General features: G+C 36.7%; 1 protein-coding gene across 5 annotated transcripts in view; it reads left to right on the top strand.

Annotated features, from left to right (window-relative positions):
* Diaph2 (diaphanous related formin 2) overlaps positions 1-20142 on the top strand; it is an 835758-nt gene extending 815616 nt beyond the window's left edge. For all 5 annotated transcript variants that reach the window (XM_029553627.1, XM_029553629.1, XM_029553628.1 and 2 more), the window contains one exon: positions 16274-20142. In XM_029553627.1, the coding sequence (XP_029409487.1) occupies positions 16274-16338 (65 nt within the window). In that variant the 3' untranslated portion in view covers positions 16339-20142. The remainder of the gene's footprint in view (positions 1-16273) is intronic.
* The last annotated feature ends 331 nt before the right edge of the window (positions 20143-20473 follow it).

The following is a 20473-nucleotide window of genomic DNA, read 5'->3' as shown; positions in this document are numbered from 1 at the left end:
TATCTTTTTTTAATTTTAAGGAGTCCAATTGGATTGTAAAGTGATGGGAATATGACTGGACACAAACACGTTTATTGCAGGCTTGGCTGCCTTTACTGTATCATTGGTGAAAGGAGGCACAGGGCGAGAGGGGCCATTTTGATGTCAGTTTCATTCGTTTATAGGACAGATGCTTTCACTGATGAGAGATAAACTGACATCTCTAAAACTTTAGGGACCAGTGACAGTTCAATGCCTTCTCCTTTTCCTCTAGGTAAACACATAGCTTTTTAGTAGTCGCCAATGTAAACTGAAATAATAGGGAGCATTAGAGTTGTTTTTAAAGACACCAATTATGAATCAACAGTGACTTATTTCTCTCCCTCAAATGTTCCTTTTACACCTATGTCATACAACTGCTGATATGCCATTTGGGCTATATTTAATATTCCAATCCAATATCTCAAGGGTGATAATGCTTTTTATTAAAGCATATAATTTGACCTTCACATTCTATTAATGAGAGATTGTATTCCTTATGCATCAACTCTGAAATTGGTCCCATTTTCTGACTTTTCTTTATTCTTGCAAAAGAATGTCTGTAATTGGCTTGCTCTTTGAAGCATTTATTTGCCCTTCTCAACATTAGCTATTTTAAGACTCAAATGTTTGATGGCAAAGAATACAAGATTTAACTTCAACCTCCCCCCGTCCCCACCCACAGCCACATTATTGCCTTTTGCTTTGGATATTCCAGGGAAGAGAGAAATCACTAAGGCATGACCAAGGAGAAATCTAAACAGCAGAGCCATGCCTGTAGAGTGCAGTATCTGTATGCCCAGCATGGATGATGGCCCTGCCCTACTTCCCAGTTTCTGACACATCCTCACAGTCATTTCTTCTGTATCATGAATCTTTTACGTGAAGCACTTTTAGATGTCCCATATGGCTTAAAACAAATCAGAAATTCATGTCCTAAATGTTTCGTTAGTCAGAATAATTAAGTTGATCAGTTCGGGGAGCAGTGGAAGCAAAATAATGGGGTCATTGAAGCAGTCAAGCTCTAATGGGAACCTGAGCTCATTCAGATATCAAATCTAATAATTGTTGTACACCTGTATGCACAGTCCCATTGAGCAAATTCACATTAAAGGCTTAGTGGAACAGTTTCTATGCTGTGTTCCAAAGGGATTTGCTACTGTTTTCACAAGAAAGCACTGAATATTTTTTTTTGGCAGTATGTTTTTTGTGATGTGTTAACTAGGTTCTGTGTGTTGGCGCCCAAGGCCTACCTAGGGAGGAAGAAAGGGAGCTATTTGCATTTCTAGGGATGATTTTCTTACCACCTGAACATAATAAAGATGTTCTTAAGCGTTTGCTACCTGAAGGTGATGTGGAATGACTAAAGTCACTGATATATTGGGAGGAAAGAAGGGTTTGTTATCGTATGCATACTACCAGAAGTGAGGATCACTTAACCCTTTGTCTTCTTAAAATAAAAATGGTATCAAGTATGATTTTTAGTTATTGAATAAGAAATGGCGATTAGGCCTTCTGTAATAAGGCAAGGATTCATTTTTCCTATGTCACTATACAGCTGTAACAGAAAATTGACTGCCTTTGATTCTCCTACAAGCTATCTAAGGAGAGTTGACAGACCTTAAAAAAATTAAAGATCTGAAGAGTGGAAAGATGAGTTTAATCCTGCCCTATAATGACTGTTGAACTAACCAATCTCTTAGAGAACTTTCTTATTGAAGGCTTCAAAGCACAAAGACAAATTTAAAAGATTTGCAATATGTCTTGGAAAACTTGAAAGACAGATATAGTTGACTCTCTTCACCAAAAAAGCACTCAAAGCTGAATTGATTTAACAAAAGAATATATTTCAGGGCTGGAAAGATGGTTCTGTGATTAAGAGCACTGACTACTCTTGCAGAGAACCCAGGTTCAATTCCCAGCATCTGCAGGGTGGCTAACAGTTGTCTGTAAACTCTAGTTCCAGGGGATTCGACGCCCCTCTTCTGACCTCCACGGGCATTGCACAACACGGGTGTACTTACACACATACAGGTAATACATTCTTATGAATGAAATAAAATAAAAATATAAAAATATAAAAATAACACATTTCATCACACACACAACTTATTTATTTCGATGAATGTTGTGCTTTAATATTTTTAATTTCTCTCGAGAGAGACAAAGGAATATGCTCACTATGTATTCAGTTAGAAATAATTATGTAAATGTATTTTTTTTCATGTATGAAGAAAACAGGAAAAATGCTGTTGTGTAGCTCATAATAAAGTAAAGGAGGGAGGTAGATTAGACAAGGTCAGTCATAGTATAAACTTCAAGCTGAATCTTAATAGATAAGTCAGAATTTCTTAAGTAGGAAAAGAAAAAGAAATAGAGGTGTGATCCAATAGAAGCAGCAGCACTGATGAAGGTAGTAAAACAATGTATTCAAGGGGGAGCTCATGGAAAATACTTAGAATGATACAGGAAAGAATAAAAACCCTCAAAATGAATTACACAGGAAAAAAAGAATAGTCGTTTGGAAACAGAAAGATCAGACCAAGCGGTAGTTTGGAAATGAAGAAACAGTAATAATATGCAAGCAAAAAGAAGAGGGTTTTATACAAGGAATAATTGTCTACAGTGTCCTATACTATAGAGAGGTCAAGGAAAATAAAGACTGAAAGAAAACTAACATTTAAGGCAGGTATGATATTGATTCAAGGTGAGCCTATTTGGAAATGCAGTCTATGCTGTGATAGAATTGTACTCTATTTCCTTATACTTTATAAACTTTTTTACTGATGGAAATATTATTTTTTCTAGATCATTTAGTTTTTCTAATCCATGAAGTGTCACTACTAAAATATATTTCCAAAAGTAATTCAGTAATCCTGACAGAAGCTTTTTTTAGAAGCAGTATATACAAATTCGACCTTAGTCTTAGGATTTTGATATTTCTGGTTATTGGGATTTTGTGAATAGTATTAAAAATAGGATAAAGTAGAGTATCTCAGAACAAGATTGGAATGTACTTGGTCAGAAGAGCGCCTTCTAAGGAAGTATCTTTCACTTCAGTTCATTGTCTGTTTTTATGTACTCAACACCAGAACACTCAGGGCTGCTAAATGTCATTTTATGCGCTACTTCACAGTGTAACCACACATTATCCTTTTCTCTCATTTCCCCTAAAAACACAAGGTTATCTCTAGAGCCAGTTCCCAATTAGACACATAAGAAAAGAGTATATTGAACACATCACATCTGTAAACTATTTATTGTCCCCCACAAATATATATGGGGTATATATGGGGAAAAGTGACATATTTATATATCTATAAATGTTCATAAAAGTCTTACACAGAAAAAGAATCAACATGCATTTAATTCATGACTTTTTTGTATTAAGAAAGCTCACAAAGACGTAGCAGAGATGCATTCTTGCCTATCCCAGTACAGTCCTTGTGCACAGGCAACACATGAAATAATAGTGAAGAGTGTGAATCTGCTTATGATTGAAGCTGAATTGTGGGGTTAAAAAGTACATTTGTGCTATTAGAGTCAAGGGGAAAGAAATATAAGTGAAGGCTAAAGGTTGCAGGTGAGGGATATTCTAGTTAGGCCTTGAAGGACAGATAGTTTTTGGTAGAAGGGCAAAAAAGCAGAGTGCGTACATAAAAACCTGGCGTGTATAGTCATCTTCATGGAACAGTTATGAAGGCAGGCTAACTAGATTCAATGGGCATAGCAGAGAATAGGGAGAAATCAGATTGGGTGGAATGAGATTTGGACAAACAACAAAATCCACAAGATGTATACTTCATAAATTTCTCCTTGACATTTTAGCTGCCACCCATTTCAGAGCCAAATACATAGCACATATATTCTAATCTCTCTGAGCTGCTTCCTTTAGTGTGGATCTGTTCACTTTTATCTTCATGTGTTTTATCTCATAGTGAATTTTAATCTGTTAGCCCTCTGAAGTCCTTTTGAAAGTTAACTTGTTACAATTTTCATTGCAGTTTTGTCTTTTTTAACCACTTCAAATTAAGGTTGAACCAGGTTAGTCTCCTCTAAACCCACTATAGCCTTCTGAGCTGGGGAGTACTGGTTCTTTGAGAATCCTGCTTCGAAAGGCAGGCTGGAAGGTGACTTGAAGGGAGGGATGCCAGTCCACTTTTTTCCAGACTTCAGGAGTAATAAAAAAGATCTGCAGATTCATTGTAGTGAGAATATAACCCTTTAGCAGCAACAATAATTGACATGAAATTATGTCTAATTTATGGTCGCTTGAGTATTGAGAAATACAAGAAGAAATATGAATTTGTGTTATAGTTAAGAAGAATACAAAACTATTAAAAATAAAACTAACATTCACCTAATGTGTACATTGATGGAAGAAGCGATTTCTGATCCACTTACATATTTTCTCTTCTTCAACATTAATGAAGAGAATCTCTGTGGTGTAACTAGGCTGGACAAAAATCTCACTTTGTAACTTTAAGGCTTTGTGATACAGCTTGTAATGATCAGAGTCCATTACTGAACAGAAACACTGATAGAGAGCAACTCTCAAATTATATTTTCAATGGTGTGTCTGTTCAATAACTTTGTAAAGTTGGATTGCTCATATGGAGATTAGGCTAGGATTGAAATCTGCACAACCTGACCGTCTGATCCATTTACTGTTGGAATCAGGAACAGAAAAAAATTAAATATATATTTGCCCCTCAATTTACAACAAATAACTGGAAGTCAATCTTCACAGTTCATTGGCTCACATCCTGATGGTGGTGCTGACTGCAATATCACAGGTGCTGACTGCTATGTGCGCAGTTTGCCTACACTGTTAGGTGAAGTAGGTATCACACACTGGGATGACTCACCTGTGAAAACTTCTCTATTTGAATTCTTGTGAAGCCTTCATTAGTGCAATGCACCAAGTTGGTACTTGACTTTTACACATTGCATAAACAAAAACATGTATACATAAGCCTCAGTAGTGCAATACACTAGTCACTAGATGATGATAGAGGATATGCCTATGTGGATATTTTTACTATACCATATAAAATAAAACATGAGACTTACATATGCCTAACTTCAGGAAGCAACGGCATAGGGAGATTCACTGACTTTTTAAAATAATATTGGCTATGAAACTGGGAATTACCTGATATAATTATAGTTGGTTTTTTTCCTATTGGGCTCTTTCACAACATAAAATTACTCTGGACAATGTAAAAAGCAAAAATGAGCTTCACTTCTTTCTGTGTATCTGTTTATTCTTTTCTATATATGTTCAACTGAGTTAGTATCCTATTGAGTCATTTTATCATGCATGGTGCCATTTGTTACTTACTAGACAACCTGTGAATTGGCTACCCCTTGGGGCCAGATGTCCACCATGGTCCAGTCAGTGGCAACTAGTGAAAGAAGACACCATTCCCTGCTACTTCTGTAGGTTAAAAAAATATATAAGCTGGAAAATTTCAGCTGGAAATGGTATTGGACATGTCAGGCACAATGACCTAAGGTAACTGATTTTGCTCTAAGAAAATATCACCTCTTTCAGGGTCATGAAAAATGCAAGTATAAGTTATATTCATTGCCTCCACTTATTCCTCAACCTTCTGCAGTCTGGCTTCTGCTCGCCTTATTTCACTGAAATTGCTCTCATTAAGGACTCTAATGACCTCTATATTTCTAAATCTGATAGTTTTCTGTCTTTATTTTACTGCATCTTTCTGCAGTATATGATGTTATTGCTTATTCCATTCTTCAAAATCTGTTCTCTTGGATTCTGTAACGTGCACTTGGATGGTTCTTTTTGTGCCTCTGTGGATATTTACTGTCTACATTCTTCCAGGATTCCAGTTCCTAAGCTCATCTCTTAAACATCAGTAATTCCCAGGATCTGATCATCAAACCATGAATCACACTCTGCATACTTTCCTGAGTGGTTGTTTCATTTAACATCAATATAATGAATCTTCCAGATTGCTCTCAACTCTGGCCAGCCTCTCACCTGAAGTTCAATCTTGCAATACTTTAACGGCTTGCTGGTCATCTCTGCCAGAATGTTTTGAAGGCATTTCCAACTTGACAAATGCCAAACCAAAGACATCACCTTCTCCTTGAATGCAGCTTCTCATGCTGCATGCCCTATCTTATTTGACAGAACCACAATTCCCTCAAATGTATAAGACTAGAAAATTTTCAAGTTATCATTGACTCCTGTATCCTCCATGTTCAGTTAATCCCTACCTCTCATTTGTCCTTTTTTAAATTCATCAGCAACACGATTAGTCCTTTTTTAAATTCATCAGCAACACGATTATCACAGGACACTATATTATAATTCTACTCCCTATTGCACATCTAAATTTTAAGAGCCATAAAATGGAACACAGAGACCCATCAGTCACCTGGCCATAGTCTCTTTTTTTAATCACTACTGCTTGTTTGTAGTTACAAGCAATTTTTTTCTCCTCAATACAGTGCTTCCTTTTCTTAAAATATACACTTCCTCCCAGTTAATTCACCTTTAGACTTTAACTTTGCCTTCTCTTGAAAGCATTACCAAAGATTCCTCCCCCCAAGATTTGCTGTATATTCCTTTTCTGTGTTCTTTAGCAGTAATCCTCTAACCTTGGCACTTACTGTCACCCAATTTTTATTATCCTTGTGCACTCCATTATTTAAGAACAAACATCTTCAGGCAAAGGGCTGAGACTTTTCATTTTAATATCCAGATACAATATAGTCTTTGACGTATCAAACATTCTCACTGAGAACTATAGCAGAGTACAGAGCAAGCCTTAACACATCGCTATCTGGGTTTTAAACCAAAAGACTACAATGACTACACAGTAGCTGCCTAGAAAGAAGATACTGACACATGCATCATTCTAACACAATGCAAGGCACATATTCACTGCTCAGAAAGGATAGCTGAAGTAAATTACATGCTTATATTTCTATAGCAATAACTATGACCAACCTGGGAGCAGAATCTGCTTATAAAGGCCAGATCCCTCTCCTCCAACACATAAACATACACTCTATCCCCTTTCCAGTGAATTAGACTACTCAGGAAAGCAAATTAAAGGTCAGCAGGTTGCCTGGTAAATCTGCGTTCCTAGGGGAAAAAAATGAATGGCTGTTTTTACTAGATGCATCATTCAAGCCAGGCTGGAATCTCTAGAAATAATCTCTTTCTATCCTTAGGGACAAATCTGTCCAGACAACTGGAATCCGAAAGCAGAGAAGTAATAGAAAGTAGTCTGGCAACATTTCTATACCCACTGGATGACAATAAGAAAAATAAATAAATTGTTATAAAAGAATTTCATTGCTTCCCAAGGGCATAAAAGTATCCCAGCCCATCACGAGTTGTGAAATAAATAAAAAGTCAGAACTTTGGAACACTCTGATCTCCTGTCTGATCTTTATTAAGTCTTTTCTTTTATAGGCTAATGTGAAAAAGACTTTTGTAAACGTCTGTTTGTATCTTAACTCATTGTCCCCAAAGTGGCTAAAAGTTGTCTCAGTGCTATGAGGCTGTCTGAACTTCAAAACATATAAGATTTGGCTGCTGAAATTTTTCGAATTTGACTCTTATGATGACATATATTAAAAACATTAAGTCTGAAATTCCTTGTTAGGTACCATCCTGATCCATTTTCATTATTTAGTCACTGTAAATATACTGTTAATAGATGGTTAGTATTATTTTCATGATTGCAAAATGAAATTCAAATTAGGAAACAGTCATCAAGAGGCAGAACAAAGATAAAAACTCATGGCTAGACACAGCGAATGTGACCCATCTGTAATGCTAATTTGTGGATCTCCATTATAAGTAGACATAGCCTTTCACTTGAGTCTTGTTGATTGATGTGTGTGTTCACAGCTGCACACGTGCATGCATGTGCATGCATACACTTTATATCTATTAAAAGATATGTTTGGAAGAAGTACAAATTTATTTCACTTACTCCTCTTAATGCCCAATAATGTAAATACTATCATCTCCATTTTACAGCTGAAGAAATTGGTATTGAGAAAGCTTCATTTATGTAAATGTGAGGGGAAGCTTATTAGAAATACTGTGTCTAGCAGTCTACATTAATAGTTGAAGGACCACTACATGTATCCATCCATTAACCTTTATTTACTCCATTATTGTATTTTCAATACAAATGGTGTTAAAAAAAAATTGCTGTTTCTCATGCATCCCCAGCTGCACTACATGCATGTTCTAGTTTGCTTCCTGCGGCTGTGATAGGGCTTATTTCATCTTATAGGTCCGTCACTGAGGAAAGCCGAGGCAGGCAGGGACGCGAGGCAGGAACCTGAAGACAGGAACTGAAGCAGAGACCTTGGAGGAATGCTGCTTACTGACTTAACCCCACTGGCTTGCTCAGCTAGTTTTTTTATGCACCCCAGACCCACCTGCCCAGGGATGGCACCACCCACACTAGGCTAAGCGCCCCCTCCATCAATGAGCAATTGAGAAAATGCCCCACAGATATGCCCACAGACCAATCTGATGGAGGAAATTCTTCAGGTGTGGTTCTCTCTTTCCAGGTGTGTCAAGTTGACAACTTAGATTAGCCATCACAGCAGGAAAAAAATAACCCATAATGCATACCTTGCTAAAATGGGTCAGATGGAAAGAGTTCTTTCCCATTTTAAGTAGTCCTTTCTAAGAAATGTTTTGCAAAGTATTTTTGGCAACTCATTCAGCTTTATCAGAGAAGTAAGTTTCTCTCAAGATGATGTAATGACTATCCTTTAAAGTTTTTACCCATCTTTCTAGAGATGGTCAATTTTTTAAAGAGGATCACTTTTTAAAACGTGAATTTTTAGGGGTGAGAGAAATGGCTCAGCAATTAAAAGCACTGACTGCTCTTGCACAGGACCTGGATTTGGTTCCCTGTACCCACATGGTGGCTAACAACAGTCTGTAACTCAAGTTTCAGGTGATCCAACACCTCTTCTGACCTCCACGCAAACTGCATGACATGGGTGCAAACAATACACTCATACACATAAAATAAAAATAATAAATGAAATATTTTTTAAACATTGAGGTTCTAAAGCTTAGGGTCTAAGATATGTGATATATTTATAATTGACAAGTATGTGAAAATGAATTTTATTACCTCTAAAAAGTATGTTTCTTGTCAGAGAACATTCTAGAGCCCTTAAGTAAAGCAGGTAATGGCACCTGTTTTCTACACATTTCTTTCCTAATAATTATGCAGTATTTAGCTATAGCTTAATCAGCCAGGAGTTATTTCAGCGATTATTGAATCCTAGACTTCTTCTTTTTAAAAGATTAAAACAATATGTGCTTTGCAGCTGAAGATAGAATTTAACATCCTATCTAGTCCACCACCCCCCATCTAGCAAACTATTCTTCCTTAATGCCAAAACTTCATTATTAGGGGAGAATATAAAAAAGAAGAAGTCATTGGCTGAGTATGTAGTGCACTGGTGGGACATTTGCCTAGCATGCACAAAATCCTAACATTGATCTCCAGCACCACCAAGAAACAAAAGAATAATCACGTTTTCACTATTTAGAGATGATCACAAGTTTTATTGGTACATGTCCTTTGAAAAACTTGTTAGGAGCAATGTTATAAATTATATTCTTTCACTAATAGGATTATAACCTAATCTTTGGTAGCTTTCCTTTATCACTTTAAAATGTGTGTCTCTTTCTCTACTACATATACATCTATGGATTGACTGCAGAGTATCCCAGTATATGTAAATTACATACTATATTTAATCTCCCCATGACCTACAGGCTACACTGAATTTAAAGAGTGTCTCGGAGAACAAACTTTCATATCTATACCTTTTCCTAATGTTACGAGGACTGGCATTGTTCCAGAAGATTTAAAAGTCCAGAGTGATTCGTTGAGGGCTCTAATATGGGGAGTAAATTGTTAGGAGCCATTTTTATTCTCTTACAGGCTGGGCCTACACTCGGGTTGTACATGAATTGAATTAGATACTAAATTTATAAAGAATCTTCTGCCAGTTATGAATGTGAAATCGTGAGGCTCTTTTTTAACTCTCTTAATTGCTCATATTTAAAACAACTGCTGACTGGCTTCTACCTTAAGGGACAGTTTATATTTTAAAAACAATGGCACTGGCAGCTGTTAAAGTGTCTGTGATATTAACCACACAGGTTGCCTTTGTCCACACAACTGGTTAAGTAATTAAGTACAGGCTAGCATGGGGATCGTTACTAATGCGAACACCTGTTTATAGTCTCTTGCGTCATAAGCTGTAGGTTAAGCATCTTCTCAGAGTCATAGGCAGTGCTGCATTTCTGCAATGTGGTCCTTTGGGAGATGGAAGTGTTTTGTAGGATGAAGGACTACCCACTTTACTAATGAAACCAGCAAGCCTACTCCCTTCTGCACCCCACACCCCATACCTGGGACTACTTAAGCTAGACAGTTGGAGTACTCCAAAACCTCCACTGTCAGCTAGAAATAAGGAGTCCAGACCCAAGAGATAGCTTACACACATTAAAAACAAACACAGTAGATGTATAGCCGTAGAGTGATTCAGAAACAAAAGCAGATGACAGGTAAGTGTATTCTAGGTCAGCATATCGGCAACAAAGCTCAGGCAGATCACAAACAACTGCCACAGAAAATGACAGAGGATTGTTCATCATATGATCAAAGTTAGAGAAATGGCTGATGCTGAGTATTCTTAGTTATAGGAATCTGTGCCACACATGGAGGAGAAAGTCACAGAGATGACAGGTGATGGTGATGAGTTGACCCTGGAGCCTCAGTGCCATTTAGTAGCTAGTTTATTCTGCACCAGCCCAAATGGCTGCTCAGTCTCTCACCCTGCCAAGCATTCCTGGCCCAGGTCATTGTAATCTTTGCCTTGATCAGCTTTTCTACTGTCACTCTTGATAGTGCTACGTAGGCTTTAACAACAGAACCTCTCCAGATGACTCCAGCATTGGTGCTGTTTTCTTTCCTGGGGTAGAACTGCTGCTTTCTGTATAGACCTTTGAAAATTCATTTAAAAAAATAATTAAAATTAAAATAATGTCCTTATGGAAATTGCTACCATTGTATCTTAGTCCTTGACCTTACAGCTCCAAATTGGAGCAATAAGTTTCCTTTCCTTACTTTATTTTATTCTTTTACTTGAGTGAAAAGAAAGTTAACGATGTATAGGTATTTTGAGTCTCCTTTTATATATTTGTTTCCCTTTTTCCCCTCCCAATAGGAAAATTTTGGTAACTGAATGGTCAGCAATATAAGAAACTAAAACTCACTTTTTCTATCAGTCAAAAATTAACAGCTATCTCACTAATTCTCCTTTTTGAAATCGCACCTATCCTTTAAGTCCTATTCACAATGAAATTTTGCCTGACCCTCAACTCCTGCACTCAAGAAATACAATTTTCCTCCACTCTGAGTCTTCACTGCATTTAGAATAAAGTAGATGTTACAAGAGACACATACTTAGTTTCATGCTATTGTTTTTGGTACATTTGTCCTTTCCACCCTAGTGATGTATAAGAGTTCTTATTACGGTACCCTGTGGATGGTTTATGCAGTAACAATTTATAGCTCAATAATAGATGGACAGAGGAAGTATTTCCTTGTATTCATGGCAAAATATATGCCCTCTATGCAGGCTGCATGCCTGAAGGTGAATTCAAGAATCATTTCCTGATTCACTGCGAGTGAGTGGATGATTGTTGAAACAACAGACGACTTTTAAGAAACCACTGCCTATAAGCCACTGTGATGGGTACCTTGAACTGCCCTGCTACGGTTTTCATGAGTTTCCCTATTTACTCTTCAGCATAAGCTTTACTCATCTAATTTCCTCTGAAGCTTTTCCTATTATTTTCTGAAATTCTTCATATTTTTATTTGTTAGTATATTCTATATTTTCTAGATATGCAGATGTACTCATTAGACTTTCATCCTCAGAGACTTAGGGTCAAGTTGCATTCTGTAGTAAAGAAGCGAATATAATGCATGACTAATGTACAAAACCAAGGACATTAAACAATCTGTTCACCAGCTTTGACATTGAGTCCAAGGATAATCAATAACAAGGTCAGTGGCAGTTGAAATACTGACAGTATCCTGATTTTCTTTTATCTGCACCATATTTTTCTAAGATCCTTTGGAATACTCAAGTTATCAATTATGTAAATGTTATCCAGTTAAAATGCCAACTAGTTGGGTGCACATTTTATAAAACTATCTTGTTTGTGGTAAAGGTAACTATCACATAGTTTGTACATTTGTAGTTTAATATGGATTAAATCTTCATGCCTTGAGGTAATATTATTGTACTATGTGATTTTACTTTTATCGTGTATTTATATCCTTCTAAAGTTACTATAATTGAGTTTGTTTGATAATGTACCTTTATATTACTACAAGACTTGATAGTTTACAAAATACGAAGTTCATAATAGAGATAGAGAGCAGAGTTGCTACCTGGCAGAGAGGATAAGAAGAAAGTGAAATGTAGAAAAGTGATTTAATCTCACTACTGCAGTTTTATAAAATATAATTTTCTTTTCCCCCAGCACAGCAGAGTTTCATGCTGATAACAAGCTACTGAATTAATAAATCCATTGCAACTATTGAGACTTTTCCTTTAATAACATAACGAATGCTGAGCATTAAGAAAAGGGAAGACATTTTCATTCTTTGTACAGATGTTACTTCTAACAGATCTATATCCCTAAACATAGAAAAAATGGAAAAATCATACCTTCAGCAATATCAATGTGAAAATAATTTATGCATCTCAATTAGAATATTGTATTTTCCACATAAAAGCATGCCATTTCCTGGAACACATTTGCTTATTTTCCAATTGGAAAGGCATTTAGGGATCTATTTTGTTATCATTACATGTGCTTAACTCCAATTATAGTTAATGGGAGTTATGTGTCTATAGTCACAGTAGCCTCTGAACTATTATAGCATTATTGCTTTCCATTACCATCATCGTTAAAGTAACTTTCCTCTCCTGCAAACCTGAACTACCATAGTAATCTGAGTTTCTGTTTTCTGTACGTGGATTTATTTGCATTTAATGAAGAATATAGACTATGCAACATGGCCCTTTTTCTACGTTTAAAAACATCATAGTATCATTGATATTAGAATAGGGCTACAACTATTCAACTGTTAAATGGAGGTAATAGATTGGCTCTTACATATGCACTTTTTGCACAGCATCCTGTGTATATAATTCCATTCAAATAAAGCAGGTAAATATAGTATAATACCTATGACATATAGTCAATGCCCAAATTGTGAGACATACTGAAAAATATGAGACAATAAAGTTCACAAATTAAAAGTAGTAGAATTTATCAATAGCTAACAAAAGTATACATTTAATTGTCGTAACTCACACTTTTGACAAGGCCAAAACAGTGGGAGTTGATGCCTAGATATAATTGGTGATGCCCTTATGGATACTGCTGGACTTTGCTCTATTTCCAAAAGAAAAGTGGCCAAGCTGTCAAGAAACATGATCAGAAGACAGGGAAAGAGGCCTCATTAAATTTTCAACAAAATGAGGAACCTGACAACTCCTAAAAGCATCATTCAAGAGGTTGGGGTATATTCTATATCAGTGGTAAAACACTTGCCTCACCTGCAGGTGACCCCGGGTTCCATCCCCAACAACATACATCTCATACACACACATACACACACACACGTTTGCACACACACACACACACATACACATGCTTGCACACACATGCACACACACACACACACACACACACACACACATACACACACTTCATTAGCAGCCTGAACATCATTTCTCTTGTCTGGCATTTAACATAGTTCGAGTCTGAGTTACCTCTAGGATAAATGTAGGATCTGTTGGGTTTGTTTCTCAAATTATGTTATCTTTGAGGTGTTTTATGATTATAACATGATGTTCAATGCTGAAATATGCCTTAAAATTACTTTTATATATGTTGTTATGGGGGGATTAAACCCAGAGCCTTATACATGATAGCAGAATATTCTACCACTGTGCTCCAACACCAGCCAAAGTGTTATGTTTTAACTGAAAATATAAATGATGAATGCTTAGCTCCAACAGGCACTCAAGAGACAGAGGTCAGGGGACTGTGAGTTCTAGATGAATCTGGGCCACACAGTAAGAAATTAACTACCAAAACAACCTCAACAACAACAATAATAATAAATAAATAAATATAAATAAATGAAAGAAAGAAAGAAAGAAAGAAAGAAAGAAAGAAAGAAAGAAAGAAAGAAAGAAAGAAAGAAAGGATTGGAGAGATGGCCCAGGAGTTGAGAATACTGACTGCCCTTGCAGAGGACCTGGGTTTATTTCTTAGCATCCACATGTTGGGTAACAACCATCTGTAACTCCTGTTCCAGGGGATCTGATGCCCTCTTCTGGCTTCAGCAGGCATCCATAAGATGTTCATCCATTATGGGGTAGGGGTGTCATTCCCGCACGGAAGCAAGGATGCCTATGGACTTTACCATGTAGGGCTGCCAAGGCATCAGTCTTTTATCTGAGCTAGCACAATATGTGAGAATGCCCGATCATTCTGTTATCTGGGAATAATACTGCAGGTTTAAATGCTAGCAGTACTCTAGGAGCCACTGTATTTATTGTACTTTGTTTTAAATGTTTTCTATGAAGTCCCAAGCTAATCTGTACGCAAACTAGTGCCATCTAAGTAAAAATCCTTTTATCCAGGAGTGTTATCTTCACATTTTTACCTGAATTGTGATCCATATCATAAATTAAATAATGGATTTTTTTCAATGGTGCCTTCAAAGGGATATCCAAATAATGCACCACTCTGATGTATCTCCAAATACAGAAAGACTCTTGCTTTCTCACCTTCCTGAAGCACGGTATAGGCTTTAAGCTTTTGGTGGGTTGGGTCAGTGCTCTCACAAGGTGGTGTTAATGAGGCCAAGGTCATGGGAGCAAGTCAGTTTTGCTCTGTGTATTGACAGCAGACTACTGGGAATCAATCAAGAGATGCTAGCACAGCCAAGAAAAGCATCATGACAAAACTTCAGCACTTCACAGTCCAGCCTCCCCATGTGACACACAGGATATGCAAGTGTGCCATCATCATAGGAAGAAAATGAGTAGCAGCTCAGGAGGCCCCAACAGCTACTTCTGAACAAAGCAGGCCTGACATTTAGGCATTAACTTCGCATTATAATCTCCCATCATACCATTGATTTGCTGTGTAACCTTCTTCACTAAAGCAGAGATAATAGGATAGAATGAAATGGGCTTACCTCCCCCCGGGGATGTTGTGTGAATTAGCAAATTAATGAGAGTAAAGTGTTAGCATTTATGTAAGTGCTGGTGGTTGTCATTATTTCTGGGGACCTAGTCTCATTCTAAATAGAGAATCTAAATACGTTATGCTTTTGTCAGAAAGAGATTTTTACCCACATCAGTTGCATTTAAGCTGAGTATAAAACAGAGGTGATAATAACATAGTAGTGATCAGTGCGATGCAGAGCTGTAAACCTTTTTCCTATTAAAACTAAAACTATTTTCAGCAACTTTCAGTGCTTTCAAACTTTGCTTTCCAAACTTTGTGCCAACAGTTATCTCTACAGTGATTATTATTCACATGATGGGTAGGGGGAATGGGACTGAAAATAGGTCCCATTCATTATTCATTCCCATAATGACTATATACTATATTGAATTTGTTTCCAACATACAATCAGGCAAACTCAGTAGCTGCCTTGATTGCCATATATTCCAATCATTGTAAAAAATAAAAACACTCTCTCCTTCCTTTTTCCTTTTCACTCTGCCCATGCTGGTGTCCTCTAGGGGTAGCCAACATATAAATTGAAAGCGCATGAGGCACTGTACGTTGGTCCTTACAATTGAACATCTTTACCAAAGAATTTTGTTGTCACCTACTTATTTCCAAGGGGTCTGTGCTTAAGAAAATTCTTCCATTTCTTTTATCACTCTGACTTGGCTTACCAAGAAAACTCATTTATTGGAGATTGCAGAACTCTTGTACTCAGTCTCGCAGCTGCAGCCTGAATGCCTCAGATCCGGGATCCTTGCTGCTTATTTCTATATTCATTTGATGTGATTTTTCAAGACTTTGAAAGCCTCTCTCAACCTGACATTGTGCAATAGTAAAGACCTAAAGCTCATCATGGTTTTGGTTTTTCTTTTTGTCTTACAGACAACAGACGGGCACCTCTGGAAAGATCACGCTCTCGCCACAATGGAGCAATGTCCTCCAAGTGATTCCTGACGCCAGAGTGTACGGCAATATTTAAATAAACAGAATCATATATTTGAGAAGAACAAAACATGCACTTAAGAATTGGAGTGCAAATAAATGTTTCCACAAAGGTCAAGCTAAGCTGGATGAAGCAGTGTATATTTGTGAAACTACTACAAGGCTCCTCCTACAACTACACTAATCTGAACACAGCTGTCATGATTAGAAAACTTTTGTTCCACTGTAGTGTAAAAACATATATTATTTGTCATTGTGTATGACCTGACTCTGAAGATGAAAGTCTGTCAGTTTTTAAAACTGAAATTTCTAGGTCATTCCCATTAAAAAAGAAAAGAAAAGAAAAGAAAAGAAACAAAAATATAGAGTAAGAGGAAAGAAAAGGAATAGACGGAAATCTCTGTCTGCTTCCAGCTCTTCTCATCTATAAAATGAAAGGTCTAAGAAAATATGCATGCTAGTGATTTGGAAAGGTGCTAATATTGCACACACTGTAAGAGAAGCCGTTTAGGGAATTCAAAAAAGTACTGCTCCGCCCCAGTCAAGTTATTTAGAATCTGATCTCAAGTGAAAGCTGATGGATTCATCTACTTTGGGTGAAATTAAACTTATCATTAGTCTAGTGTTTCAGCATGATATCACAAGCACTTGTCATTGCTAAAAATAAACCAAAGTCTAACAGAATCTGGATTTAAACTTTATTTAAAGAAGTATTTTCTAATTATGCATAGATACCTACTTTATAGAAATTCTTTATATGTCTATTTTTTAGAAAAGCTCTACATTTTCATGTATATGCTAAAGATTAATATGAAAATTCTGCTGTCTTCATTTAGGTTTTAAAGGAAAATGTCAATTCCTATTTCTTCATTCTATTGTTTCTTTCTCCTTTAATCCCCTTGGAGGCAGAAAATAGAATTCCAGAAGACCTCGAAAAGAGGTTTCTTTCTGCAGGGGGCAGTAGAAAGCTGAAAGGCCCAGTCCAATTCTACTTTGGAAGTAGAAGAAGAAAAAGCAATTCTCTGTATGTATTATGTATGTATGTATGTATGTATGTATATTATGTATGTACATATTTATATCTTACGACAATAATTTCATATCCCAGTAACAAGGTAAACCGCTCTGTCATCACTATGCTTACTTACCTTATATTATTTACACACTTCAATGATGCTGCCAAAACAACTCTAAGAGAGAAAGAAGCTCAGCATTTTTTAATAGATGAGAGAATAAAAGTTATACTTATCCTGTCTATTATTTTAAACTATGTGTTGTAATAATTAGTATAACTTCCTGGAGTATAATTTTAAGGCTAATTCATGCAAGATGATTGTGATTGCTGTGAAAGATTTCTTATATGTACATTTCTTATGTAGAAAATTGTATTTCTACTTCTCCAAAGCACATTACAGACATTCAGAGAAAAGAACAAATGACTGGCTTGGCAAGTTATGTTCTGAGATAATGTAAACACGTGACCAATAACTCACAGATTTCTTTTTAAGATGTATAGTAATTTAATCTGTTGCCTTTTCTTCTAATGCATTCTTATTTGGGTATTTTACTTCAAAATACCCTGAAGCTGCTACAGTAGGGAAATCAGAAGGTAACAATATTTGAGGTTTTCCTTTTTGTTACGTGAAAACACACACACATACACCACAAACAAACACAAGTAACATGCCACTTTCACATACTATTTTTTTTAACAATAACCATGGTAGTTTCAGTTCTACTAATTGATGTAAATAACTACTGTGTGCATTTTTTATTTTAAAAAGCATTTTATGAAATATTCTGGTATGGCTTCTTTGAGGTTTTTGATAAATTTTCAGGCTGTAAAAAATGATTTTGAAATGTAAACTTTGACTAAATTTGGGGGCATTTGCCCAGCCATACCTATCTAGCTGGTCAAGGTTGAAATACTGATGTGTATCACCTTTTCCAGATGTGAACTTGCCTTATTTTCTAGTTTGTAAGCAAGAATGAATGAAATACTATTGTTGATAAATTATATATTTGTATTTAAATGCATCCCACATGCTTTTCACAAACATTAAGAAACATTTCAGGGGCCAAAAATCAAGTTAAAGGACTTACTTACCCAATTTATAATTTTCCTGTTCCAGCCACTTGCACTTTTATTTTAGACTGAAAAAATATCATCATAGAAAGAACATGGTGGTATTTTTAGGATAAAACCAAATTATCATGAACTCTTTTTTGTTTATTTCAACCACACATGAGAAATACCATTTATATGAAATTTCTTCAGAATGTTAAAAAAAAAACCAGGTACCCAAATCCTTAAAATGTTTTCCCCTTTGGATACTACAACAATTGCCCATAAATTTGATGGCTTAAGACCACAGCAATGTATTCTCTCTTGGTCCTGGAGGCTATAAGCTTGAAGTTTGGGTGTCAGACCAGTCCTGCTACCTCCCGAGGCTGTAAAGAAGACCCCTTCTTTGCCTTGTCCATCTTCTGATGACCACATTCTTCTCTGTTCCTCTTTACATCACCTTCTCTGTGTACCTGGTCTCCCCCTGCCTCTCTTATAAGATTACTCATTTTATAAGGATGTTGATGGGTGACATTTAGGAACCACCAAGTTAAAACAAGATAATCCTTCACCTCAGGTCCCAAACTGTATTGTATCTCTAAGACCTTTCATCCAAACAAGCTAGCATCCAGGAACTAGGAATTAGGATACAGGTGTGTCCTTTAGGTAACCACCCTCATCCCACCAGTCTGCCACTGAACCCAAAAATGTACATTGTCCCATGTGTGATACATTCACTCCATTCCAACATTCCCTGTTCTTAAGCCATTTCAATATCAACCCTAAGTCCAAAGTCTCATCCAAAATTCATTAGTTCAAATCTAATAATCTAGACCATTTTACGAACTGTGAATGAAACTTAGGATATGATCAATCCTGGAAAAATATCCTTCTCACCTGGGATCCACTGAAAGAACAAATTGAAAACAAATTGTTTCCTTCTATAATAGTAGTGGAACAGGCATGAAATAATGAAAGAGGCATTCCTTTTTCAAAAGGAAGAAAACAGAAAATAGAAAGGACTCACCTGTCCCAGTAATTTTCAAAAACCAGTTCTCCCTAGGGTTCAAGGCCTGGCAATAGTCCTCTATCTCAGAATATCACTGTGTGGGGCCGCAGCTTTTTGTCTGTGAGGGAGGACTGGGCCTCTGCTCCCAGGCATAGGTCTCTAGTTTTGCACCCATGGTTGGTTCAGCCATTGGGGTGCTTCTTTCTTTTTCTGAAAGTTAGCATGTATATACAGCTGAGTAATTTTGGTAGCTGCTTTTCCGCCTATAGAAGTTCAGTGCTCTGGCAGCCATCTCTGGTTTTCCCGCATCCCTGTCCCCTTCCGACCAAGCTGAAAGTGCTTCTGCTGCTCATCACATTCTCAGAAACTGTGTGCAGCTCCCTTGTATTTCATGTGAATTCACCCATTTGAGAAAAGGGAATGTCACTGTTCTTTCCGAGGTAGCTTCGCCTCTCTTTGTGGTTTCTGGGAGATGGTTGAGTGAACACAGGGATGAGTGCCTAATTTATTCAGCACTATCCAAAAGCTGCCCAGCCACATTCTAGGCCTTAGTGCCATAGCACACTTTCCTCACAAGGAATTTCCTAATTTTAGCATCTTTTGTAATCAGAGCAGGCTAAGAATTTCCCAAATCAAGTGCTGCTTCCTGTTGGACATAATGATTCTTTCTTTGGTTTACCTGTTCTCTTTTTCTTTCTCTTTTTCTTTCTCTTTTTGAAATTTTCATTTCCTCTTTTTAACTTTTAAAAAAATTTGCATACAAAATGAGTTTCATTATGGCATTTTCGTGCATGTTTTGTTTTTGTTACTCCTTCTCCCCCTTTCCTCTCATGCCTCCCCACTTCATCCCTTCCCCTCCAGTTCCTCCCATTCCACTTTTATGTCACATGTGTTGAATACCTTCTTCCCCTCACACACACACCCTCTCTTAAGAACATTTTTTTTTTCCAGAAAGAACAAACTAGGTCATACCTAAAATACTTTCCTTGCACATCTCCTCAGCTAAATACCAAACTTCATCACTTGCAAGATCAGTTTTCCATGCAACTGTAGGACACAATTCAGA

Source organism: Nannospalax galili, unplaced genomic scaffold (genome assembly GCF_000622305.1).
Source record: "Nannospalax galili isolate Female #2095 unplaced genomic scaffold, S.galili_v1.0 scaffold3, whole genome shotgun sequence".
Taxonomy (NCBI): Eukaryota; Metazoa; Chordata; class Mammalia; order Rodentia; family Spalacidae; genus Nannospalax; species Nannospalax galili.
The sequence above is the reverse complement of the archived record's forward strand: the minus strand, read 5'-3'. Positions and strand labels throughout refer to the sequence as shown.